General features: G+C 41.9%; 1 protein-coding gene across 4 annotated transcripts in view; it reads right to left on the reverse strand.

The window, feature by feature from the left end:
• kdm6a (lysine (K)-specific demethylase 6A) overlaps window positions 1-27,325 on the reverse strand; it is a 274,780-nt gene that overhangs the window by 186,624 nt on the left and 60,831 nt on the right. For all 4 annotated transcript variants that reach the window (XM_078559720.1, XM_078559718.1, XM_078559719.1 and 1 more), the window contains exons 3-4: window positions 15,145-15,253; window positions 971-1,020 (exon numbers count right to left, since the gene is read on the reverse strand). In XM_078559720.1, the coding sequence (XP_078415846.1) occupies window positions 971-1,020; window positions 15,145-15,253 (159 nt within the window). The remainder of the gene's footprint in view (window positions 1-970; window positions 1,021-15,144; window positions 15,254-27,325) is intronic.

Below are 27,325 nucleotides of genomic sequence, written 5' to 3' on the forward strand. Positions count from 1 at the left end.
CATACAACAGGAAAAAAGGGTGCTGACTGGTTGGCAAGTCGACTATAATTGGCCAACTTGCTGCCATGGAAAAATCAATGGGGAAATATAGGCTCCCCAAGTTCCCAGGTTAATTCAGAAAAGGTACAAGGCTTGCACATATTTCTTTTGTTTACAGAGAACATGTCCCTGCGTAGGAATGAATGTCATTTCCAGCGAGCGTAAATGAGCAATCGTGACTGCGCTAATAGCTACACTAACAACCAATTTAAGATAATCAGTCAAGCTCATTAATGTGGATTGTTTAGCCATTGGGATCTAATAAATTAATCTGGATAATTACAATTTTCAGATACACATCTGTTGAAATTGGTGGTGAGCTTTCAGATCCACTGTAATTTATTTATACTGAAGTAATCTTGACCGTACAGTCAACAAGAGTTAAAAATTGAACAAACAGAAGACAATTAAAACACAATTAAATATATACACTATTTTCTTTTCTGCTACAACACCCAAAATTTAGACTGGGATTGGAACTTGGGTCTCTCAACTGAGAATAAAAATACAGCAAGAGTGACCAGTCACATCTTTGACGCTTGGCAACTGAAAGCTTACCCCACTCACCAAATCATAAAATTAATAAAATATTCATGTCCAAAGATTACCACAACTGTTTACAATGTATTTGCATTCACCATGCATAACAAACCAGATAAAACTGCCATATATGTGTCATGGTGATAATGCAGAAATTCCCAATACTTAAAAGCGAGAATCTCCTCCTGTGCTACAGCTTCTTTATAATTTAACAAATCAACTAAAAGCAGTGCAGTAGCACAAATAATGGGGTTAAAGGGGTGGGAGAAGAAAATGAATCTTCAGCCACCAGCACAAACTACTTAGTGGTTTGAGAATGCTGAACACAAAAGACTACTCAATAAATGCCAAGCGATTAAATTGCAGTAAGAATCTTTCAAATGCTACAAACCTTCCAGTAGTCAGACTGTAAACTGTAGTACCTCTGGTATGCAGATAATGCTGAAAGACAAAAGAGAAAACACCTGAATTATATGAAAATCTTATGAAATAAGTAAGAAGAAGCAAAATAACAGAAACCTGAAACAAAAATAGGAGACGTTCAACAGATCAGCCAGAATCTAAAGAGAACATATTCTTACAAAGATGAGAATTTGAAATTTAACACACCAGAAGACTAATTAATGTAGGTTCATAAGGAGAGAACTAATGGACAAGCAGGAGTTAATCCAGGACAAGATGTGAGTAGCTATGCTCTGGACCTTGAAATTTACAGAGCATAGACAAAGAACGGATTGCAGGTGACAAATGTGGATAGGGATTTCCATGGCAGGGGAGACAGGGATCAGGATCAAACACATGGTGTTTGATGTCATGGCTGTTAAATGTGGTCGAGAAGTTGGACTTTAGGGGTGGGAAAATGAGGGAGTCAGGTCAAGAAGCAGAGTTGTGGAGAGTAGTAAAATCCATGGCACTGATCTTCTCGACTTTTGAATGAAAGTAGTTGCACCTCAGCCAAGACCTAATGGCAGTCTTACAGCTCAGAGATGCTAACGGGTAAAGAGTAGTAGTGGACATCATCGCAAAGATATTGAAGCTTTCATCCATGTTTCCTAATAATGTCTCTTAAGGGACTGCAAATTGAAAAGGAAAAGAAGAATGAAGGGCAGGTCCTTGGGTGCTTCTAAGGTGACCCTATGAAGTAGGAAAGAGAAGCTACTGCTAGAGATACACTGGCTGTTTCCAGATGAGTGGAAAAATGCAAGGGAACTGTACAATGAAATAGATGAGGGGTGGTAGAAGTTAACAAAATAAGCCATGCCAACTTATAGTGGAAGGCTAGGAGACACAACATGTCATGGTCCCAACAGAAGACGTCACTCATAATTTTGACCAGGGCAGTTTCAGCGAAGTGATATGAAAGGCAGGTAGACCAGAGATTTGAAACAGAAAATCCATTGAGATGGGAACAGAGCAAAGAAGCTATAACAAACTCTGAACCCCAAAATAAGTAAATGTTAGAGATGGAATTAGTACAAAAGGGTTAAAGAATTATTACAGAAAGGGTCAAGGGGCATTTGAGTTATGAGGTAATGACAGTAATTTTGAAAGGAGGGAGGATGGGGCCTGGGGAAAACTGCATCTGCTAGCATGTGAGTTCAGAGGTGGTAGTTGGGAGGATATTCAAAACTGCATACTCCCACAATTAATTTAAGTAACAAATATTGAAAAGACACGAAATTACATTGGGAGTATGTCCTCAAGTAGTGACACAGTCTTTATTATTGCAGCTCTCATCTATCTACCAATCTCAGCACTGAATATTTTAGCAAGAAAGTAAGCAGCTAAAATAGTAATTGCTGAATACTTTATAACCGTACCTTACAGATCACACAGCTGCTCATTATAAAACAATCCCATAATTTGTCCCAGTTTTTGTGTTGTTGGGCTCCCAAAAATAAACGTTGAATGAATCCTTGAAAGTACCACCAGCACAAACACACCAATTCTCTTGAATCTCTTCTTCAAAATGTCAAACAACCAACAACCTCTTATCTGCAAAAATTGAGAACTGCCATGGTTGAAAAGACAAAATGAAAAGCAAAACTAAAGCTGAATAAGGGATGCAACACTCCACTTGGTCTATATTGCAAAATAAATTTAATTTTACACGGCAAAAATCTGAAGCTCTCCCCTGTTCTGCAAACATTTCTGATTGTGTGCAACTCTTAATCCCTTGCTAATTTCTCGATATGCTTCTGAAACATTCACTGATCCTATATCCTGACTGATTTGTGACCTCTCATCTCTTTCCCTCATTTACCTTTAGGGTCAAGGCTAGAGGTGGAAAGTAGTGGGGAAGGACACAGGAATATGAATGTCCGCTCAAAATTGCAGTCATCTCGTTGCAACTGAGACAGATTCAAAGATCCATTCCATGTCTACTTATCTGTAGTTGAGGAGGTACACACAGGTGAAATAATAACTTGAGGATCAGGAGAGAAGCTGAGGCTAAGAAAGGTTCCCAGCATTCCTGAGGTTGGAACTCAAGAAACAAGGCAGCCCTACATAGACTGATCAGCACTGAACAAAACAGGAAGGGATTATAGCAAATGACTTGGGCAGGGAGGCAATGGGGCTCTAGCAAAGGTAGACAATGGTGAAGGTCAAGAACAAGACTTGCATTTCACAACCACAGGACATTCCAAGGTGCTTTACAGTCAATCAAGTACTTTTGAAGTGTAGTCACTATTGTATTGTGGAAAATATGGCAAGCAATTTGTGCATAATTTCTGCAAAACAAGGTCCCACAAACAGCAATGTGATAATCACCAGATAAAACTGACAGCACACTGTGTAAGTAAGGAATTCGTGGAAAATGCAAATTTGTTACAAGCTCATCTAGCAATTGATAAACTTCAGAGCAGGCTGTCTGGGAATAAAGTCTGCAGTATGAGGTAGGGGTTGTAGCAGATACCTTTTTGGGTTTTCAATTTTCTCTGAGGATTACAACGGCAATTGAAAACTTTTTTCGGGAATCAAAACTTCTAGCAGCTTTTTCACGTGGGTCGAAGCATTATGACACTTCTGCCTGTTTATTTTTTGGTCAAATGGATGTGTAACATGCAAGAAAACCAACCACTACATTTGAGAGTATCCAAGCTCTAGCAAATGGTTTCTCAGTATCTGTCTATATAGCGAACATATCCTGTTTCAGAAGGGGCATTTATAATTTTTGCATGCCCACAAGGGTTAGGCAAAGCCTCTCAACAACCCAATCATGAAGCACAAAACCCTGGATACATAGTTATGGTTTTATACAGAGCCTGAGCCCAAGACGTAATATATTTCTGCACCATTTGAAAGCCAAGATGGAATTTCTAGATTTGTCGAGTTTCACAGGTATTCAAGTTTATTGTTGGGGACCAAGGCTTCTAGAAGACAGTGCAAGAAAAAGGAGCAGCTCAATCTGGCCTCCTACCCATGGTAGCCAATCACAGCATTATCAACTTAGGTAGTTAGAAGCCCATGCAAGCAGGCAAGAAACAGAAAGACAATTAGTTTATGAAAGGAGCCAAGAGTTTCTACATTTTTATAAACATGTCATGTGACATTAAAAACAAGCTCAGAAGAACATAAAGAGAAGGAGCAGGAGTAGGCCATTCAGACCCTCGAGTCAGTTCTACCACTCATTAGGATCATGGCTGATCTGATTGTGGTCTCAACTCCACTTTCCTACCTGCACCCTCCCAATTACCTTCGACTCCCCCGCAGATCAAAAAACTCTAAATCAGCCTTGAATATATTCACTGACCCAGCATCCACTGCTCTCTAGGGTTGAGAATTCCATAGGCTAACCATCTTCGGAGAGAAGAAATGGCTCCTCATATTCATCTTAAATGAGAACCCCCTTATTCTGAAACTGTGCCCCCTAGTTCTAAATTCCTCCATGAGAGGAAACATCTTCTCAACATCTACTTTGTCAACACCCCTCAAGAGGTATACATGTTTCAACAAGATCGCCTCTATTTCTGGTAAGTTCCAGTGAGTACAGGTCTAACCTGCTGAACCTTTCCTCATAAGACAACTCCTTCATTCCAGTTATCAACCTACTGAACCTTCTTTGAACTGCCTCCAATGCAAGTATATCCCTCCTTAAGGAAACCAAAGCAGGACGCAGTAGTCTGGGTGGGGTCTCATCAATGCACTGTATAATTGTAGCAAGACTTCCCTCCTTCTATACACCACTCTCCTCGCAACATTCCATTTGCCCAATTCATTACTGTACCTGCATGCTAACATTTTGTCATTCATACATGAGGACACCCAGGTCTCCCTCCATTGCAGCATTTAGGAGTGTCTCTCCATTTTAATAATATTCTGCTTTTCTATTCTTCCTGCTAAAGTGGAAAACCTCACATTTTTTCACATTACACTCCATCTGCTAACATTTTGCCCACCCACTCACTTAACCTATCTATATCACTTTACAGACTCTTTGTATCCTCCTCACAACTTGTTTCCTACCTATTTTTGTCTTGAGCAAATTTGACTACAATACACTTGGTTCCTTCATCGAGATCATTAATACGGATTGCAATAGTTGAGGCCCCAGCATATAGATGGTAAATAGTTGAGGCCCAGCACTAATGCCTATGGCACTCCATTAGTTACAGTTTGCAATCTGAAAATGACCCATTTATTCCAACTGTTTCCTTTTAGTAAGCCAATCCTCTATCCATGCTAATTTATTACCCCAACAGCAGGAGCTCTTAGCTTGTATAGTAATCTTTTATGTTGCACCTTATCAAATGTCTTTTGGTTACCTTTATCCATCCTGCTTGTTACATCGTCAAAGGACAAAAGTTTGTCAAACACAATTCCCCTTTCATAAAACCAAGTTGTCTATTTGATTGTATTATGATTTTCTAAATATCCTGTTTCATGATTCATATGCTTTAGGAGTATAACTTTTAGTTTGGGTATTAAAATTTTAAATGTAAGATAATGGAAGCAAATAAAAACAAAAACTGCTGGGGAAAAACTCAGGTCTGGCAGCATCTGTGGAGACAGAAACAGAGTTAACGCTTCAAATCCGTATGACTTTTTTTCAGAGCTGAAGAGAGGTAGAAATGTGATGGATTTTACACTGTTTAAGAGGGAGTGCAGCAAGACAGAAGGTAAGGAATAGGTGGGGGCTAAGGAGAGATTGACAAAGATGTCATGGACACAAGACAAAGGGGGCGTTTATGGTAGTGGTAACGACTAAAGAAGGTGCTGATAGTGATTTAAAGATAAGAGCACAACATGTGAATAGCAGAACAAGGGTCAGTGCTCTGTGAAAGCACAACATAGTGTTATGATTCCAGCTGATATTACCACTGAACAAGCCTGATCCCAGGGTGGAACCCAGCTTGAAAGATCCTAACTTTTATTTTTTGTTTAGCTACATGGCGAGTGGCTACTGAACAACGTCACAGAAGTCACAAAAGAAGAAAACATTTATTAAACAAGAAAAGATGAACTACGTTATGGTACTCCTTTACCCACAACTACACCTTTACAGATATATACAGATTTGAAAGGATAACACAAGCTACAAAAGCTATCTTATACTCTAATGTTCACAGTAAGTACACAGTTCAATTGGCAACCTGTGGTCAGGCACACCACATTGAAACCAAGTGACAGATGCCACCCCGAACAGATGCTATACATCTCTCCTCAACTCCCCCAGATGTTTGTCACATTGTGAGCCAACCAGTCTTTCACATGAGTTTCCAATCTCCATTCTCCAAGAAATTGCTTTGGAATCTTCTCCCAAACAAGAGCTTTCTCTCAGAAGCCTTCCGCAAGGATCCACCTTGGTGTTCACCAAGGGTTTCGAACTCTTCTTCCAATGTTCCTCTCCCTTGGATCACCACGTGCATTCAAGCTTTATTCCACACACACACACACACTCACTGACTTAGCTGTCAACAGTACATCACTGCTTCACATGCCCATAGTAAAGAGTTTTTGACCTGCAGGCTTCTTGCACACATATATCACTTTAAATCAGCTTCCTGTAGCTTTCCCCCTTTAAGCCTGAAGCTTGGAACCTTCCTTGCTGCTCCTTACTGTCACTTCCACAGAACAGCACCTTTTCCAGACTCTTGCTCTTCCTTTGACTAGAAAGTCTTCTTGAGACCCCTCCTTTCTGTCTTATTCTTTGGCCTTGGGGCCTTTCAGTTCTTTTGGGAAATCTGCTCTCTCTGCAGTTCCCTCTCCCAGTATTCAGTCTGCCTGGAATCCTGGCTTCAACTTGAGTTTGGGGCTTGCTACCTGTGCCTCTGGCAGCTGCTTCCAACTGACCTCAAACTGCTTCTTTTACGTTGTGTGTGCATGTGAGAGCGCATGCGAATGTGCGTGCGAGTGAGAGAGAGACAGACCACCCTCTCTAGACCCCTGTTGCTAGGCACAGTTTTTTCTACTCGTGTTTGCTTTAACTCTCCTTCAAGAGTCGCAAAAATCTCATGAGAATGCAGGTATACAAATAGAGTTTTAGACCTGCAGTCTCCATTCAAAAATGATCCAAGGTGTCACCTTTTAATCCACAAATAGAAAAATATACATTAAACTTAAGATATACTTTATTCCCAACACTCCCAAATACACATAAAACTTAAACTCTCTCTATTTCCTTACAACAGAAACCAGTGACAGATGGCCCTGTGGGGATGGGGAGTTAGGGAAAAAGGATTTTAAAAAATGAAATCAATTTAAAAAATTAAAATAAAATAAAAGTTGAATTTAAAAAAGGGCAAAAAATGGAGGAGAGAGTTCATGGTCTGAAGTTGTTGAACTCAATGTTAAGTCCGGAAGGCTGTAAAGTGCCTAATCTGAAGATGAGCTGTTCTTCCAGTTTGCATTGGACTTCACTAGAACATTGTAGCAGGCCAAGGGCTGACATCTGAGCATGAGAGCAAGATGATGTGTTGAAATGGCATGGGACAGGAAGGTCTGGATCATGCTTGTGGACTGAGCAAAGGTGCACTGCAAAGCAGTCACCCAGTCTGCATTTCATCTCCCCAATGTAGAGACCACCGCATAGGGAGCAGCATATACAGTAGGCTAAATTGAAGGAGGTGCAATTGAAGCGCTGCTTCACCTGAAAGGAGGGTTTGGAGCCTTGGATGGTGAGGAGGGACGAGGTAAAAGGGCAGGTGTCGCACCTTCTGCGATGCATGGGAAGGTACCATGAGACGGAGATGAGGAGTTAGGGGTGATGGAGGAATGGACCAGGGTGTCACAAAGGGAACAGTCCCTATGGAATGCTGGGGGGGAGGCTGGGGCGAGGGGGTGAGCAGAAGATGTGTTTGGTCGTGGCAATTCTAAATTTAATTTTTAATTCATTAATTTTTTTTTAAAACCCCTTTTCCCTAACATTTCTCCACACCTCCCCACCCTACAAGGCCATCTGTCACTGGTTTCTATGTTGTGCTTTCACAGAGTGCTGTCCCTTATGCTGCTATTAACACATTCTGCTCTTACCTTTATGCTATCAGCACTTTTAGTCTTTACCACTACCGTTAGCACTCCCTTTGTCTTGTGTCCTTGACATATTTGTCAATCTCTCCTGAGCTCCCCCTTATCCCTGACAGTCTATCTTGCTCCACCTGCTCCATCCCCTCTTAAACAGTGTAAAATCCATCACATTTCTACTTCTCTTTAGCTAAGAAGAGGAGTCCTAGGGACTCGAAATATTAATTCTGTTTCTCTCTCCACAGATGCTGCCAGACTGCTGGGTTTTTCCAGCATTTTTTGTTTTTATTTCAGATTTCCAGCATCTGCAGTATTTTGCATTCATTAGATAATGGAAGCACCTGGTTTGGGATGCTAGTAAACAGACAAGGTCAGATTTGGAAGTGGGAACCCAAACAATGGGTGGCTTCGTTCCGTTTCTTGGCGAAGACGAAATATCTACAGATGTCTGCATAAGGGGTTCAAATTAGTCATGCGGTTTATCAGAACAAAGGGGAGGGTTGGAAATTGGAGATGGTTAGTTTGAATCTCTATCTGGCACATCTCAGGTGTGCCACGTTGCCATGGGGATAGATTGCAGGGGGGTTTTATCTCTGATTTCACACTGAAACAGAAGCAGTTAGCTGGGTGACTGCTTTGCAGTGCACCTTCGCTCAGTTCGCAAGCATGACCCAGGCCTTCCTCTCGCTTGCCATTTCAGCACACCATCCTGCTCTCATGCCCACATGTCCATTCTTGGCCAGCTGCAATGTTCCAGTGAAGCCCAACGCAAAGTGGAGGAACAGCACCTCATCTTCTAATTAGGCACTTTACATCCTTCCAGATTTAACATTGAGTTCAACAACATCAGACCATGAACTCTCTCATCCATTCCACCACCCCCCCGACCCAATCCCCCAATTCCATTCCCCCACCCCCACTCCCCCCACAGAGCCATCTGTCACTTGTTCTTATGTTTTGCTTTTAGAGCGCTGACCTTTGTTCTGCTATTAACACATTCTGCTTTCTTACCTTTATGCCACTATCAGCACCTTTTTCAGTCTTTAACACTTCTATTAACACTCCCTTTGTCGTGTCCATGACATCTTTGTAAAATCTCTCCCGAGCTCCCACCTATCCTTGACCTTCTATTTTGCTCCACTCCGTCTTAAACTGTATATACTCCATCACATTTCTACCTCTCTTCAGCTCTGAAGAGCAATATAGATTCGAAAAGTTAACTCTGTTTCTCTCTCCACAGATGCTGTCAAACCTGAGTTTTTCCCACATTTTCTGCTTTTATTTCAGATTTCCAGTATCCACAGTACTTTGCTTTTATTTAAGTGTTTAACTCACTGCCACTTCTCTTCCAGAAATGCCTACCTTGAAGAAGTACTGCTCTTCTCTCCGACGATTTCTATTTGTCTCTTTCACCCTGTTCACCTTCATTGCTTTTCATTTCCCTCCTGGTGTTTGACAAGGTATTTACCAAAACTCACTTCCACAGCCATATTTATTTTCTCAGTGACCGTCTCTGTCTCCGATTTACCCCACGTTTGACTTGCCTCCAACTGAAGTTCCATCCCTCGCATTTCGAATCCATCCAGGATTACAGATATCTCCAGGGCATACAACGTTCCTCGGATTGCTTGTCTTGACACATCCCGAGATCCACACTCAGTGCCTTGCGCCGCCATACGTACACGCTCGGCCTCTCTCTCCAGCAGCACAGAGGCACCCTATCTCAAAGATGTCCTTGTCCCCAGTTCCATTTCATTCTTCGCCTCATCCGAAGCCTTAACAAGAAACTTTTTCTCTTCCTTTCAGGTGTTAAGGAACGCAAGCTCCAACAACTTATTGATACCAATGCTCATACGGGATCCTCCAATCCTTCCCGTCCCTCTGACCCCATCCCGTCTTCTAATCCCAGCCTGTGCCGTGTATTCACTAAACCCTCTGACCTTCCCCTCTCTGATGCTGAACGTTCTGTACTCAGCAAAGGACTCAGTTTCACCCACTTACTCACTCGCCTCAAATGAATTTTGGCCCAGCAGGATGCTGAACTCTTCTTCCATCGCCTTCGTCTTCGTGCTCACTTCTTTGGCCAGGAGTCCTCCTGCCGTTCAACGGATCCTTTCACCCGTCTCCAATATTCTCCCTCTACCTGGACCCTTCCCTCTGGCCTCTTAACTGTTCTTGATCTTTTCACTGAGAGCTGTCAGCGTGACATCAGCTATCGTCATTTCTCTGCTCCTCTCACCCACTCCAACCTGTCTCCTACTGAACTTGCTGCATTCCGTTCTCTCAGGTCTAACCCCGCTATCAAACCTGCTGACAAGGGTGGTGCTGTTATTGTCTGGTGTACTGACCTCTACATTGCAGAGGTTGAGCGCCAACTCTCAGACACTTCTTCCAACCTCCCCCTGACCATGACCTCGCCATTGAACATCAAACCATTGTTTCCAGGACTGTCACTAACCCTCACCTCCTCTGGATATCTTCCCTCCGCAGCATCCAACCTCACACCAGCCCACTTCTACCTCCTTCCCAGGATCTACAAACGGGACTGTCCTGGTAAACCCAACGTGTCAGCCTGTTCCTACCCCATGAAGCTCATATCTGCCTATCTTGACTCTATTCTCTCTTCCCTTGTCCAGTCTCTTCCCACCTACATTCGCAATCCCTCTGACACCCTAAGTCATATCAACAATTTCCAGTTTCCTGGCCCTAACCACCTCTTCTTCAGTATGGATGTCCACAGTACCTCGACACCTTCATCCCCCACCAGGATGATTTAAGGGCTCTCCACTTCTTCCTTGAACAGTGGCCCAAACCCATCCACCACCACACTCCTCCGCCCGGCTGAACTTGTTCTCTCACTGAACAAACTGGTCTCACTTCCTCCGAATAAAAGGTGTAGCAATGGGTACCCGCATGGGCCCCAGTTATGGCTGCCTTTTTGTGGGGTATCTGGAACATTCCTCGTTTCAGTCCTACTCAGCACCACCCCCACCCCACAACTCTTGTTCTGGTACAGCGATGACTGTGTTGGTGCAGCTTCATGCTCTCATCTGGACATGGAAAAATTTATTGATTTTGCTTCCAATTTCCACCCCTCTCTAACATTCACATGGTCCATCTCCGACAATTCCCTTTCCTTCCTTGACCTGTCGGTTTCCATTTCTGGTGGTAGATTGTCCACCAATATTCATTGCAAGCCCACCGACTCCACAGCTACCTTGACTGCAGCTCCTCAAACCCTACTTCCTGTAAGGACTCCATCCCATTCTCCCAGTTCCTCTGCCTCCGCTGTATCTGTTCTGACGAGGGTACCTTCCAAAATGATGCTTCTGACATGTCTTCCTTTTTCCTGAACTGAGTTCCCCCCACTGTAGTTGACAGAGCCCTTAGCACTGTCCGACCCATCTCCTGCACATCTGGCCTCACACCTTCCCCTCCCTCCCAGAACCATGATAGGGTTCCCCCTTGTCCTCACTTTTCACCCCACCAGCCTCCGCATTGAAAGGATCATCCTCTGCCATCGCCAGCATAATGCCACCACCAAACATATGTTCCCCCCGTCCATGGCAGCATTCTGTAGGAACCATTCCCTCCGTGACACCCTGGTCCACTCCTCCATCAGCCCCAACTCAATCCCTTCCAATGGCACTTCCCATGCAATCGCGGGAGGTGCGGCACCTGCCCCTTTACCCCCTCACCATCCAAGGCCCCAAACAAGTGAAGTACTATTGCAGACACCCCAACTGCACAGTAGCAGCAGTGTGTACCATCTACAAGATGCACTGCAGGAATTCACCAAGGCCCCTTAAACAGCACCTTCCAAATCCACAGCCACTACCACCTAGAAAGACAAGGGTAGCAGACAGATGGGAACACCACCACCTGGAAAGTTCCTCTCCAAGTCACTCACCATCCTGACTTGGAAATATATCGCCGTTCCTTCACTGTCACTGGGTCAAAATCCTGGAACTCCCTTCCTAACAGCACTGTGGGTGTACCTACAGCACATGGACTGCAGAGGTTCAAGAAGGCAGCTTACCACTACCTTCTCAAGGGCAACTAGGGATGGGCAATAAAGGCTGGCCCAGCCCGCGAATGAATAATAAAAAACTTGCACTCTTCTAATTTGATCTACTGTATTCACTGCTCCCAATGTGGCTTCCTCTATATTGGGGAGACCAAACGCAGACTTGGTGACCATTTTGCAGAACACCTTCACACAGTCTGCAAGCATGACCCAGACCTTCCTGTCGCTTTCCGTTTAAACTCACCATCTTGATCTCATGCCCACATGCCGTTCCTTGGCCTGCTGCAGTGAAGCTCAACACAAACTGGAGGAACAGCACCTCATCTTCCGATAAGGCACTTTACACCCTTCTGAACTTTCAAGTTCAACAACTTCAGGCCATGAACTCCCTCCTCAATCTTGACCCCCTTTTTAATCCAACTCCCCCCACCCCACACAGAGCCATCTGTCACTTGTTCTAATGTTTTACTTTCAGAGCACTGATCCTTGTTCTGCTATTACCACCTTCTATTTTACCTTTATGCCAGTATCAGGACCCTTTTTTAGTCTTTAACCTTACCTTTGTCTTGTCTCCATGACATCTTTGTTAAATCTCTCCTGAGCCCCCACCTATCCCTAACCTTCTATTCTGCTCCACCTACTCTTAAACAGTATAAAATCCATCACACTTCTACCTCTCTTCATCTCTGAAGTGTCATACAGACTTGAAACATTAACTCTGGGTTTCTCTCTCCACAGGTGCTGCCAGACCTGCTGAGTTTTTCCAGCATTTGCTGTTTTTATTATAGCAGTTAGCTGGAGCCTGGGAGCTGCTTTGAGAAGCAAGAGAGGGGGAACTTGTCAGGAGCTGCAGACAAGTAACAAAGGGCTATCAGAAACCAACAGTATTTTCTGATTTTGGGGTCACTGAGCAAGAAAGCAGCGAGGCCCATGCTCGAGTTGGGGTGTCCGCAATAGTGAGGTGCTTAAGGAAAGTTGGAAGGTCGCCTCACTGGATACTAGTGCAAGGACCCTAAGAAATCTCATACCTCGGAGGATAGTAGGAACAATGAGGAGAATCAAAGTGAATTCCCAAGAGCTGTGGCACACCTTGGTTTGGTCCCAGGAGAAGCAAAGGAGCCCTCAAGATCTTATAAAGCACAGGGGCACTCTTTTGCAGAAATATCTCCTTATATGTCTACCACTCTTATCTGCCGTCTTGATGGGAAAATAGGTTAAAAGTTAAAATAATTTCAGACTACTGTAATGTTCTCATCTTTTATGAACAGAGCTGCCCCACCTCCTTATCCTGTCTTCCTATCCTTCCAAAATGTCAAATACTCTTGAATATTCAGTTCCCGGCCATGATCACTGCAACAACATCTCTGCAATAGCTATCATAGCATAAACAGAAATCAGTGGGTATGACATCAATTCATCTATCAATATGAATGCTTCATTCACTCAGATAAAGAGCCTCTAATTCTGTTTTTTTACCATTTTTCTCTACAATGACACTATTTGCTGGTGCACACTTAGGTTTGTATGCTTTGTTCCTTCCTGTCACATTCTGGTTATCATTACCCGTATCACCACCTTACACTACTGCCTTGTCCTTTCTCATTAACTTTCTGACTTTCCCCTCACATGAACTGCCCCCTCCAAAGTCCCAGTTTAGTTTAAGGCTCTCTCTACAGCCCTAGTTATTCGATTTGCCAGTACACACTGGTCTCAGCTTGGTTCAAGTGATGGCCATCCCAACAGAGCAACTCCCTCTTTCCCCTGCACTGGTGCCAGTCCCCCATGAATTGTGAGCCACACATTTAACTCTGAACTTATTTACCCTATACCTATTTGTCCATGGCTCAAGCAGTAATCCAGGAATTTATTACCTTTGTGGTTCTGCTTTTTAATTTAGCCCCCATCTGCTCAAACTCCCTTAGCAGCCCTTTTTTTAGCCATACCTACATCATTAATATCCACATGGACCATGTCAACTGGACCCTTCTCCTGCCACTCCAAGTTCCTCTCCCACCCAGAGATGTCCTCAACCCTGGCTCTAGGCAGACAACACAGCCTTCAGGACTTATGCGCTTGGCTGCAGAGAACAAATTCTATCTCACTGACTATAATGTCTCCTATTAATACATTCCCTTTCATTCCCCTAATTTGAATGGGCCCTGCACCACAATGTTGTAGTCAATTTGCTCATACTTTCTGCAGTCCCTGCTCTCGTCTACAGAGGCTACATGAACCCCGAACCAAAATTTTCAAACACAAATCAATCTGTCCTACTGGTATCAGTGAAAATGTCCTAGGATCCAAATCAGAACTAAGATAAAAGCAAAAAACTGCGGATGCTGGAAATCCAAAACAAAAACAAAAATAAAAATACCTGGAAAAACTCAGCAGGTCTGTCAGCATCTGCGGAGAGGAACACAGTTAACGTTTCAAGTCCGTATGAGTTCTGTTGAAGAGTCATACGGACTCGAAACGTTAACTGTGTTCCTCTCCGCAGATGCTGTCAGACCTGCTGAGTTTTTCCAGGTATTTTTATTTTTATTTTTGTTTTCGTTCCAAATCAGAACTGACGTGTGCAATGGTTGAAATAAGTTGTAAAATTTCCTGCAGTTACTTTCAGACACTGCACCTTGTAGCAGGACATTTGTTGTCTAGGTACAAGTGCCTGATCCATACTATTAGCACCAATTCCCATTTCACCATTTCCATTTCTCGCATTCTATATTCTCTATGGCCCCTCTGTGCAAGATTTCCCTGTTAAAATAAAACAAATTCCTGCTGCAGGTAGTCATTTATAAACTGTTTCAACTAATTTCAATCAGACAACCGTCGTCCATTTATTTTGACAAAATTCCCAGTAATATGAGCACAAGATCGAAAATTACCCACAAACATTATGGCAGTGCAACCTTTAACATTCAACATTTTGCCCAACACCTTTAGACTGGTGTAGCTTTAATATCCTGAAACACCCATCACCTAAGGAATAATGTCTATTTTCCTTAGGATGATCCGCAGCTTAATCAAAAAATAAAATGGGCAGAAATGTAAATACAAGAAAAAATGTTGCTTACCTTTTGGATAATCCTCCAACAAGAGGTTGAAATGACCAAGCTGGCAAAACAAGTCAGGGTCAACTTTTCCCTCACACTTCTTGATCACCGACTCAAAGCAGTGAATAGCCTAAATAAAACACAACACAAGAATGAAAAATGAGAATGCAAAATAATGAAAGATCATTGCACTAATCCTGCCTTCAGGGTAGGAGGATTAACAATTAGGAGCAAATCAGTATTTAAATGTCAATGTGGGCACAGAAGCTAGGGACAATGATTTAATTCCAGAATTTAGGATCTCTTCACTATGGAAGATGTTTGATAACTAAATCGATGGAGCATTTAAAAACAGTGTACTTAAAAGATTTTAATTCACTTCTCGCTTCAGAGCAATTATAGTAACTGCATGCCTAGGTTTACTCAATCTAAAAGTTTCTATCATAGGTAACATAGCAATTACTTCTGGTTGAAGTCTTTAAAACATTTTTTAGATTTTATTTCAAGTATTTTTATTGAGAGGAGGTTAGAAATTGTACATAAATGACAAAATGAGAAGTGAACTGAACTTAATGGGACATACAAAACAATGAGTTATGGTCAGTATTACAGTTAATCAATTACATCCTACACTTGTCCATATATCTGTTACATCTTACTAGAGTAATTAAAATGATTTTTAAAAATTTTAAAAAAACTAAACTGATATGGACTGCAGTGGTTCCAGTGAAATCTCACTTATTTCCCCTTCCTATTTATGATGCTTGTTCTTTATATTTCAAGCTGATGCCAAAATTAAAGAATAGTTCATGTGGATACCACTACTGCAAGTGAAATATTTATATTGAGACAGTGTTAATTAAGTTAATTAAAAATGTACTATGAAATAGCTTTTACAATTATGAAAAAAATACATACTCTGCGAGAATCTATTTCCAAGATAGATTGGAAGTTTATCAGTTCTAATATTTGCTAAAATAATTTCTTCCCTTTTGGGACATTATAGTGTGAGATGGCTAATAGCTTTGGAAAATGGCAATGTAAAGTCACTTCAAAAGGGGGTTTAAGGCCTCCTATTTTTTGGGAGAGATCCTCATTTATAATACAGATTTCACCTCCCTTTCCTCTCATGACCTGTTGTTTTAGATATCCCCATGGTGTCATTCCACCTCTGCAAAGTGCAGGTGTGTTAGCATCAATTCTAAACAGACGCCCAGATCAGTGGTTGGAATCATTTGAAGTGCGTAAAATTAGAAGCTTGTACCCACTACATATTACTGCATACTCAGCCAATAATAACTCCTTCAGACTGGCGCCGCCATATAAATAACCAAGCCAGTTTCAAATACCAAATCAATTTTCCAACAGAGCCAACACATCAATAAACTATATCATTAATGCAACTCCCTGGAACAGCAGCAGAGGTGCAAAGAATGCTGCCAAGAGGATACCTCCCACAAGGTATTTTTAGACAACTTTTGACATATTATTTAATATGTATTGCAGCACAGAAACAGGACATTTGGCCCAACAAGTCCACACCGACGTTTCTGTTCCACACAAGCCTCCTTCTACCATCTTTATTTAACTCCATCAGCACATCCTGCTTTTCCTTTCTCACTCATGTTTATCCAGCTTCCCCTTACATGTATCCATGCTAGACATGGTGGCATAGTGGTCATGTCACTGGATTAGTAATCCAGATGCCCATGCTAATGTCCTGGGGACATGGGTTCAGATCCCACCGTGGTAGCTGGTCATTCAATTACTAAATCTGGAATATGGTCAAAGATTTATGAAACAATCATTGATTGCTGCAAAAACCCATCTGGTTCACTAATGTCTTTTAGGGAGGGAAATCTGCCATCCTTACCCAGTCTGGCCTATCTGTGACTCCAGACCCACATTCACGTGGGTGACTGAACTGCCTGGTGAAACGGCCCATCAAGCAATTCAGTTCAAGTGCAATTAGGGATGGGCAACAAATGCTGGCCTTGCCAGCGACACCCACATCTCACGAAAGAGTAATTTTTTAAAAACCTCATGGTAATTTTAAAAAACTCACGTTTCCACATTTTAACCACTATCTGGGTAATAAAAAAATTCTCCTGAATTGCTTATTGGATTTATTAATCTTACTGTCTTATACTTAGGACCCTAAGTTCTGATCTTCCCCACAAGTGAAAACATCTATCCTTGACCTATTCCTATACTTGCTGACCTACACTGGCTCCCGGTTTAAGAAACACCCCAATTTAAAATTCTCATCCCTGTTTTCGATTCCCTCCATGGCCTCACCCCTCGCTATCTCTAATCTCCTCCAGCCCCACAGCCCTCAAATAGTTACACTCCTAATTATGGCCTCGAGTATCAACAATTTTAATTTCTCCATCGATCGTGGCCATGCCTTCATCTGCCAAGGCCCCAAGTTTCTCCTCCTCTATACTATCTATTACTCCTTTCAGATGTTCTTCCTCTTTGACCACCAAGCTTATAGCCATCTGCCCTAATATCTCACATGGTCAAGTGTCAAACGTTGTTTAATAACGCTCCTGTGAAGTGCACTGGGATTTTTTATTATGTTAATGGTACTATATAAATGCAAAACAAAAACAGAATTACCTGGAAAAACTCAGCAGGTCTGGCAGCATCGGTGGAGAAGAAATCAGTTCACGTTTCGAGCCTTCACGGCCCTTCGGCAGAACTGAAGCATAGTTAGGAGAAAGGAGAAATATAAGCTGGTTTAAGGTTGGGGGGGGCGGGGGGCAAGAGAGAAGTTGAGGGTGGTGATTGTGGAGATAAGCAAGCCGTGATAGGAGCAGATAATCAAAAGATGTCACAGACAAAAGGATCAAAGAGGTGTTGAAGGTGGTGATATTTGCCTAAGAAAAGTGCTAATTAAGAATGGAAGACAGGACACTCAAGGTACAGCTCTAGTGGGGGTGGGGTGGAAAAGACTAACAAGGTTTTAGTTTTAGATTTAAAAATAATGGAAATAGGTGGGGAAAGAAGAATCTATATAAATTATAGGAAAAAAAAGGGGGGGAGAAACGGGGTGGGGATGGGGGGAGGGGGAGTTTAAGATCTAAATTCCATTCTTAATTAGCACTTTTCTTAGACAAATATCACCACCTTCAACACCTCTTTGATCCTTTTGTCTGTGACATCTTTTGATTATCTGCTCCTATCACGGCTTGCTTATCTCCACAATCACCACACCCTCAACTTCTCTCTTCCCCCCCCCCCACCCCCGCACCCCCCACCTTAAACCAGCTTATATTTCTCCTTTCTCCTAACTATGCTTCAGTTCTGCCGAAGGGCCGTGAAGGCTCGAAACGTTAACTGATTTCTTCTCCACCGATGCTGCCAGACCTGCTGAGCTTTTCCAGGTAATTCTGTTTTTGTTTTGGATTTCCAGCATCCGCAGTAGCTTTTAGCTTTTTGTTTTTATCTATATAAATGCAAGTTGTTTTGTACATCTACCCCATCAAACCCTTTCATAACCTTAAAGACTTATCAGGTCACCCCTTCCTAGGGAAAAAAGCCTCAGCATGCTCAACCTTGCTTGATAGGTATGACTTCTCAGTTCTGATGTCATCCCAGTAAATCTTCTGCAGTGTTTCAATGTATTTTTTATAAATTGGAGATCAGAACTGTCCACTGTATCCCATAATTTGACCAAGGTTCCATATAAATTGAACATAGCTTTTTAATTCTATCCCTCTAGAAATTACACCCAGTGCTTTGCTTGCTATTTCAAAAAGCTTTCTTAATATGCGTTGTTAGTTTTAATGTTTTGTGCTGTGATCCCAGATTCCTCTGCTCCTCTATCCCATTTAAAGGCTTATTTCCAAGGAGTATGTGGCCTTCCTATTCTTTCTACAAAACGTACCATCTAACACATCTGTATTGAACTTCATTTGTCAATTACACATGCATTTATAGGTACCAATGCGACCCAACTCCACACTTGTGACCCTTTTCCCACAAAACTGACTATCCAGTTCAATTCAATGCTTCCATGCTAGCTGACATTGTTAACTGTTTCCTCTTCCACACCCTTGAAAAACTGCCAATATCACTCTTTCCCCAAAATTCCCACCCTTGAACCCTTCATCCTTGCAAACTCCAAGCCCACCTAGAGGTGTAAACTCCTCCAATCAGATGTCCGCCCCGCCACAGTGAACTGTCGTTTCGCACTTTCAGAAATGATGTAGCGTAGGAAAACCTGGCAACCAGTTTGAGCACAGGCCACAAGAACTCTGCCCTTTTTTAAAATCTGAAAGGTCACTGAAAGGTCAGATTGTAGCCAAAAAGAGTTGGCAGAAATGGACAATATTGCCTCCTCTAACTACAAGGTCAATCTCATGTCTTACAAAGAAATACATAAATTCATATTTAAGAGAAGGGGATTTGATCTTAAATTTATGACCTCTAATTACCAACTCACTTACAAGTGGATATAGCTTTTCCTTTTTACTTGATTAAAATTCTTCAATTGTTAATGCTATCATCAGATGTCCACTTCATGTTTTCTGTGAAAAGAGCTCCAGTTTTTCTCTCCTCATTACTAAAGCCTCTCACTTCATGTGTCTTATAAGTGAGCTTCTTCTATATTGCATTCTCTCCATGGACTTGACATAATTCCTGAAGCAAGGCATTCAAAACTCAACAATATTCTAACTGCAGCCTAGCCAATAATTCATGCAGGTTTATTATGATTTTTCAGACCATTTTCCAGTTCTGATGAAAGGTCTCACATCTGAAATGTTAACTTTGTGTCTCTGTCTGCAGATGCTATCAACCTGCTGAGTGCTTCCAGCATTCTCTGCTTATATACATTATCTTTTTTTAAAACAACTCTGTGCCCCTGTTCATAAAACTTCAGATCCCATTGCATTCCTAAACCAGAGGCAACTGCTCTTCTACTCCTTTTTTCCAGTTCTAATTTTATTCTTTAAATCCTTCTTAAGGTCTTTGAGATCATTAGAAAACCACCTTAATTGAAATAAAAAGAGTTAGACAAAAATGCCATTAAAATCTTTTCTAAAATTTTTCTTTCATGGGATGCAGGCATATGTTGCCCATCCATAATTGCCAAGAGTGGTTTGCTGAGCTATTTCAGAAGGCAGTCAAGAGTCAACTATATAGCTGTGGGTGCATGTATGCCAGACAGGTAGGGGCAGCAGATATCCTTCCTTCAAGGTCACTATTACTGAGACTAGCTTTCAGTTAATTAATTACATTTCAATTCCACCAGCTGCCGTGGTGGAATTTGAACCCATTTCCCCAGGACATTAGCCTGGCCACTGGATTACTAGTCCAGGACATTGCCATTATATCACCATCTCCCCTGTTCTCTATAGTTAGTTGTAGTAAAGATTTGATGGGCAATGCAGATTATGATGTTGTAAAATGAGTGATGCTCATTTATGATTTGACACCAGAAGCTTACAGGTAGAAATGTAAGTTTATCAAAAGCTCTGCACTGTAGTCACAGAGAACCGCCACAGAAATGGATGATATTAACACTGTGATTAGATGGGTAAAATTTCATGTCTTACAAAAAAGTTACGTAAAATGTTGCTATATAGTTTTCTGGAAGTAATTCCATCACATTTTTAGCTCAGGAACCTGAATATTCATTGACTGAATTCATTGAATTCATTGACTGAGCTAATCATTTAGTGGTATTTTAAGCACTGAGGAGCCAGGCTGTATGGAAGTTAAATTCCTTACCTTAGCTGACCTGGATGATCAACCTGCCCCCTGTGAAAGTGTCAAATGAATCAGAGGTGTAATACAAAGGAAATTAAATGTTATAAAGATGCAGTAAGGTGGGGCACAAAGCAAATAACCAATAGTTTGGAAGAATGCCTTTGGTTCAGCCAGGAAGACTGAACACTACTTGGTGGTGCAGCATAAAACTGTACATATGCCCAATCACAAAAAATGGCCAATAGAAGGCTGACACAATACTGGGTGCAGTATTTTAAACTGGTACATCTGTGTTTTATGCAAAGTGATTAATATAATGAAGACAAGATTTCCCATATTCATTCTTGATTTAAATACTGGTGAAGTATTTGATTTGGATAGGTGCAAATAAAACAGGAGTTTCGGTATCCATAACAAATTTTTATTAGCTAATAAAGGATTAAAGCCATTAAGTTGTAGCCAACTGGCTTAATGGAGAGAATGCTGAGCTTGGAAAATCAGACATCAAGACGACTGCACAATAGCAGAGGCTTTACTGAAAGATTAGTCTGCCAGGTTTGTCTAGTGCCAGGGGACAGAGCTCTTTAATACAGGCGTTCAAATCAACAAGAAATCACCTGGAAATGTTCAAGGGAACCCGAGCAGATGAGCCTAGCAAGCTAAGGCAGATTCAGCAGATCACCAAACAAAGGATTTAGGTGGATACCAGCAAAAAGTAAAGATTTTGGTCTCAGGGTCATTTGCCCTCAAGACTCAAGTTCATCTAACGGCACCACCACTCCATGCCACATTTCATCCACAACAAGACAGCCTTTTTATTTCTTGCCAGCTCAAAGGCAGATGCAGTGGGTTGCATATGATATCAGCAGGGAGTGTTAAGCTTCTCAGAAGGCATTACTGCTTCAGCTATAAAGAGAACATACAGTTGGGGAATAGTTGGCCATGAGATACTTTCAAAGCTTACAGCTCCTGAAACTAGACACAGCAAAACTATACTAGATAATTTGTGCCAAAGCCAAAAACAGCATGATGCCAGGCAACACCTGTGGCTCCTGCAACACAATGTAGATATCACAAGAAGTGTGATGTGTGAAACATGATGGGTGCAGGTAAAGCTCCCTCTCAGGAGGTTTCTACTTCTTCTATGGAGCAACAGAATGCCAGAGATTTATTACCAATGTTTCACTCAGTCAAAATACTGTCAATGGTACTCATCAATTCCACATAAATGGCACTGAGAAATCATCTCCTGCAGGAAGTAAGCTATGTCACAAAAAAGGGGTTGTCCTGTTCAACTTATAAAATTTCTGCATTTCTTTTATCATGTTAAAAAAATAGGCTTAGGTAATGGGATGTTTAAATTTGAAGACACCAGCATTGTTCAATTAGATTTCCCGTCTCTCATCTTAACTTGAAGGTTTGGGGTTTCCTAGAACTGCACTAACATCACGTTAAGCAAAGTGTTTGAGAAAGGCAGAGACAGATCTGCTCTTTTGAATAGCTATTTGTAGTTCTAAATTACGTCAGTGACTGTGTAAAGGCAAGAATGGTACAGCAAACATCTGCTGTAATGTGCCAACCAAATAAAGCATGCCACACAACAAGAAACTAGCTCTTATTCTCCCACTGATAGCCTGTTCAAACAGAAGTTAGTAGCTTCCATAGGAAAAAGCAAGGCAGTAAATATAAAACAAGTTAAGCAAATCTGTACTAGTTGCATCTTACTAGCCAGTTCAACAGAAGCATTTGGAGAGACCTGGGTACAGATCAACTACACATGCTCTTAATTAAAAGTGCAATCTTCAAATTGTACCTGCTCTCCAAACGCTGCCAGTCCATTGTCAGAGTCTTAGTTACAAATGACCTCAGAATCTTAAACCCTACATAGTACTAATATAGTATAGAAACAGGCTATTCGGCCCAACCTTCCTTCATCCAACTGCATCAATATATCCTTTCTCTCACCTAATTTACTCACCGCAGCTACTCCACACAGTAGCCAAATCCACATTCTAACCATTCTCCATGTGAAAAAGATTATCCTGAATTCTCTATTGGATTTACTGGGGACTGTCTTATATGTGGTCCCTAGTTTTGGATTCCACCCCAAGTGGAAGCACTTTCTCTACATCTACCTTCTCGAACCTCTTCGTAATTATGAAGGCTTCCATCAGATCACCTCCCAGACTTTCCTCTTCTAGAGAGCAGAACCCTAGCTTGTTCAATCTTTCCTGATAGTTAGAACACTTCAGTTCTAGTACCATCCTTTCTTTGCATCTTCTCTAGTACATCTTTATCCTTTCTGTAACCTGGAGATCAAAATGGAGCACAGTGCTCCAAAGTATGATCTATTTAAACAAGGTTCTATGCAACTTTACCATAACTTCTCTTCTTCTCAATTCCATGCCATGAGAAGTGAACCCCAGTGCTTTGAGGGCATTTTTATGGCTTTGTTTCCTGCATTACTACTTCTGATGATTTGTGAATCTGTACCCTAGATCCCTTTGCCCCTGTACTCCAAATAGACTCCTATTTGTGAAGTAGTTGACTTCCTTATTCCTCCTATCAAAAAATGCACAACCTTGCACTTACCTATATTAAATTCATTTGCCGAATGTCCGTTCCGCAAGTTCTGTCCGTCTTCCTCACTATTAAACATAGCTCCCAATTGGATGCAGTCCACAATTTTGATATTGTATTTTCAATTGCTGAATCCAAATCATTTATGTAAATGGTGAACAGCAGTGGTCCCAGCACAGAACCCTGTGGAACGTGACTGCCCGTCTTCAGTCAGTCTGAGTAACGACCTTAACCCCTGCTCTGTTATGTTGCCAGCCTACTATCCAGTCTGCTACTTAAGCCTGATTTCATAGGCTCAGATCTTATTATGAGTTTACAATGCCAGATAGATAACATCCCACGCGACTAACACCATCCTGTTGGATGAAACAGCAGCTCAACACAAACACAAAGGCGGCAGTTGCAGATCAGCTCCCTCAATGATATATTACACAAGAAACAGGCATAAAAGAATGTCAATAGTGTGTGCCAAATCTACTCATTGGAGACAGCTAAACAGCTGTCCTAAGTGAAAGAGATGAGTCAAGGATGCCACTGCATGCATTGTCTAGGCTATGAGTCTACAATGCCAGGTGCATAACATCCTACACAATTATCACTGGGATGGTGATAGCAGATCCCAATCTTAGAAAGGTTAGGGATAATTCCAAATGTTAATTTTTTGTTTTATGAGTAGATGGTGGGAGGGAAACAGTGAATGGAATACCCTCAGTATCTCTATTACATCTTTGCTGTTTTGCATGACTATCAATTTTTTAATTAAAAACTTTCATTACATGGGGGAGGGCTTGTTTTCTTTTCAGTGGCCCTGTGACATCCTAACAATTGGGGGTTATCCCTATTTCATGTGTCAGGTAACATTAGATTCAGTGTTACGTACAGTAACTTAAAAAGCTAGTTTCTACACACAATTTTTAATACAAGAGATTAGTTCTTATTTTGGAACATTCATAATTCTGCTTACCTATAAAAACAAGTATGCAAGTAATTCCTTATAAGGACGCTTATCCAAGCACTTGAAGGTATTTCAGAAGAAAAATTCTGTATGACTGGCGGGAGGGATGCAATATAAGCCTTACCCAAGTTTGTTTGATTACATACTGTTCTTTCATGTGTATCTTGGTTTGTATCTATAAACCCAGGAGACAGATGCAAGAAATCATTATGAACTCACAAATGCAGCCTGCACTACTGCAAAAACCTATTCAGTTGCAGTCAGTTATAAGATTCAAAGATATCTCTCATGGCTAGTAATCCATGATAACAATATGCAGTTTTTCTCTGTCTGGAATGTTCTGACTCAGTTTAAGGGGTGCATCTGTTGGTGCATTTATTTCCTGGGTAGTGCCACTCATACAGCTAACAATCTTATAAGGAAGATGCTGACTGTCCAGCTGAGTGCAAAAGCTGTATAATTATTTTAGAGTAATGTACTGAACTGACAGATGAGATTCAGACAGCATAAAAGCAAGCCAACAACAGTGTTGCTTTTGTCTGCACTGGAGTGATGCTTTGGGCTGCATTAGAGTGCTTAAGTTGGAGTTTGGTGAAGGAGGGATCCTTTCATTTTCTACCTTTCTTCAGTAAGAAGAGCGGTGACCTTGGTAAGCAGGACCTGGCGAGTAGTTCTTCTGCCCATAATATTCGCTAAACTAGAGGAAGTAAAGGGAGTAATTTAAGGGTAAGTCATGGTAGGGCAGCTCGGCCAAGTGGAATGCTCCTCCTGTACAATGTGGAAAGCCAGGGAAGCTCCCAGTGTCCAGGGTGGCCATGTGTACAAGCAGTGTCTCCAGCTGCAGACACTCGAAATCAATGTTTCGGAGCTGGGGTCACTGTGGAGCACCCATAGGATGAGATCTTCGTGGATAGCACACACAGTGAGGTGGTCACACCACAGGTAAAGAATGCACAGGCAGAAAGAGAATGGATGACCACTAGACAGAGTAAAAGCATTAAGCAGGTAGTGCAGGAGTCCCCTGGGTCCATCTCCCTCTCTAATAAATTTTCCGTTTTGGATACTATTGAGAGATGGTTTCTTAGGGTAATGCAGCAAGAGCCAAGTCTGTAGCACCACAAGTGGCTCAGCTGCACCGGGGGTATTGGTGGTGGCGGATGGCAGGGGGCTGGAAGCAATAGTGATAGGGGATTCTATTGCAAGGGGAACAGACACGTCTCCGCGACTGCAGACTGACACCAGGATGGCACGTTGCCCCCCTGGTGCCAGGGTCAAGGATGTCACTGAGCAGCTGCAGGACATTCTAAAGAGGGAGGGTGAACAGCCAGGCGTCATGGCTCATATTGGTACCAACAACATAGGTAAAGAGAGGGACAAGGTCCTGAAAGTGGAATATAGGGAGTAATAAATTAAAAACAGGATCTCAAAGGTAGTAATCTCAGTATTTCTCCCAGTGCCAACTGCTAGCAAGGTCAGGGATAGAAGAATAGACCAGATGAATGCGTGGCTGGAGAGATGGTTTAGGAGGGAAGGATTTAGATTCCTGAGGCATTGGGACCTATTCTGGGGCAAATGGGACCTGCACAAGCTGAATGGGTTACACCCCAGCAGGACCGGGACCAATATCCTTGTGGGGGTGTTCGCTAGTACTATGGGAGAGGATTTAAACTAGATTGGCAGGGGGATGGGAACCTGAGTGGGGAGACAAAAGCGAGAGAAACAAGGATAGGAATGAAAAACAGAAAGGTAGAAAGCAAAAGTGAATGGCTGAGGAAACAAGGGCTAGCAGCAAATAGGGCCAAAGTGCAAAAAGAGGTGTGTGAAAATGTTAAAAAGACAGGTCTAAAGGCACTGTATCTGAATGCACAGAGCATTCGCAATAAGGTAGGTGAATTAACAGCGCAAATCGTTGTCAACGGATACGATGTGATTGCAATTAGAGACATGGCTACGGGGTGACCAAGGCTGGGAACTGAATATCCAAGGGTACTCGATATTTAGAAAGGACAGGCAAAAAGGAAAATGAGATGGGGTGACGTTGTTAGTTAAGGATGAAATCAGTGCGATAGTGAGAGAGAATATTGGCTCAGAAAATCTAGATGTAGAATCAGTCTGGGTGGAGCTAAGAAGCAACAAGGGGTGGAAAACATTAGTGGGGAAGCCTACAGGCTTCCAAACAGCAGTGATAAGGTAGAGGACGGCATTAAACAGGGAATTAGAGATGCATGTAGCAAGGGTGCTGCAGTAATCATGGGTGACTTTAGTCTACATAAAGACTGGGCAAACCAAATTAGCAATAATACTGTGGCAGGTGAATTCCTGGAATGTACATGAGATGGATTTTTTAGGCGTATGGCAAGGAACCGACTAGGGAACAGGCTATCCTAGGTTTGGTATTGTGCAATGAGAAGTGGTTGTGTGGGATCCTTTATGGAACAGTGACCATAACATGATGGAATTCTTCATGAGGATGGAAAGTGAAGTAGTCCAATCTGAAACTAAGGTCCTAAATCTAAACAAAGGAAACTATGAAGGTATGAGGCATGAGTTGGCTAAGATAGATTGGGGAACTTCATTAAAAGGTGGATAGGCAATGGCTAATATTTAAGAAACAAATGTACGCATTGCAGCAGTTATACATTCCTTTCTGGTGCAAAAACACTACAGGAAAAGTGGCCCAACCATGGTTAACAAAATAAATTAAGGATAGCATTAGGGTCAAAGAGGAGCTACATAAAGTTGCTAGAAAAAGTAGCAAGCCTGAGTATTGGGAACAATTTAGAATTCAACAAAGGAGGACCAAGAGATTAAAAAGAAAAAAATAGAATTAAGAGAGTAAACTTAGAAGGAACATAAAAGCAGACTGTAAAGGCTTCAATAGTGTGTAAAAAGAAAAGGATTAGTGAAGACAAATGTAGATCCTTCAGTCCAAAACAGGAGAATTTATAA

This window comes from Cetorhinus maximus, chromosome 16 (assembly GCF_964194155.1).
Source record: "Cetorhinus maximus chromosome 16, sCetMax3.hap1.1, whole genome shotgun sequence".
Taxonomy (NCBI): domain Eukaryota; kingdom Metazoa; phylum Chordata; class Chondrichthyes; order Lamniformes; family Cetorhinidae; genus Cetorhinus; species Cetorhinus maximus.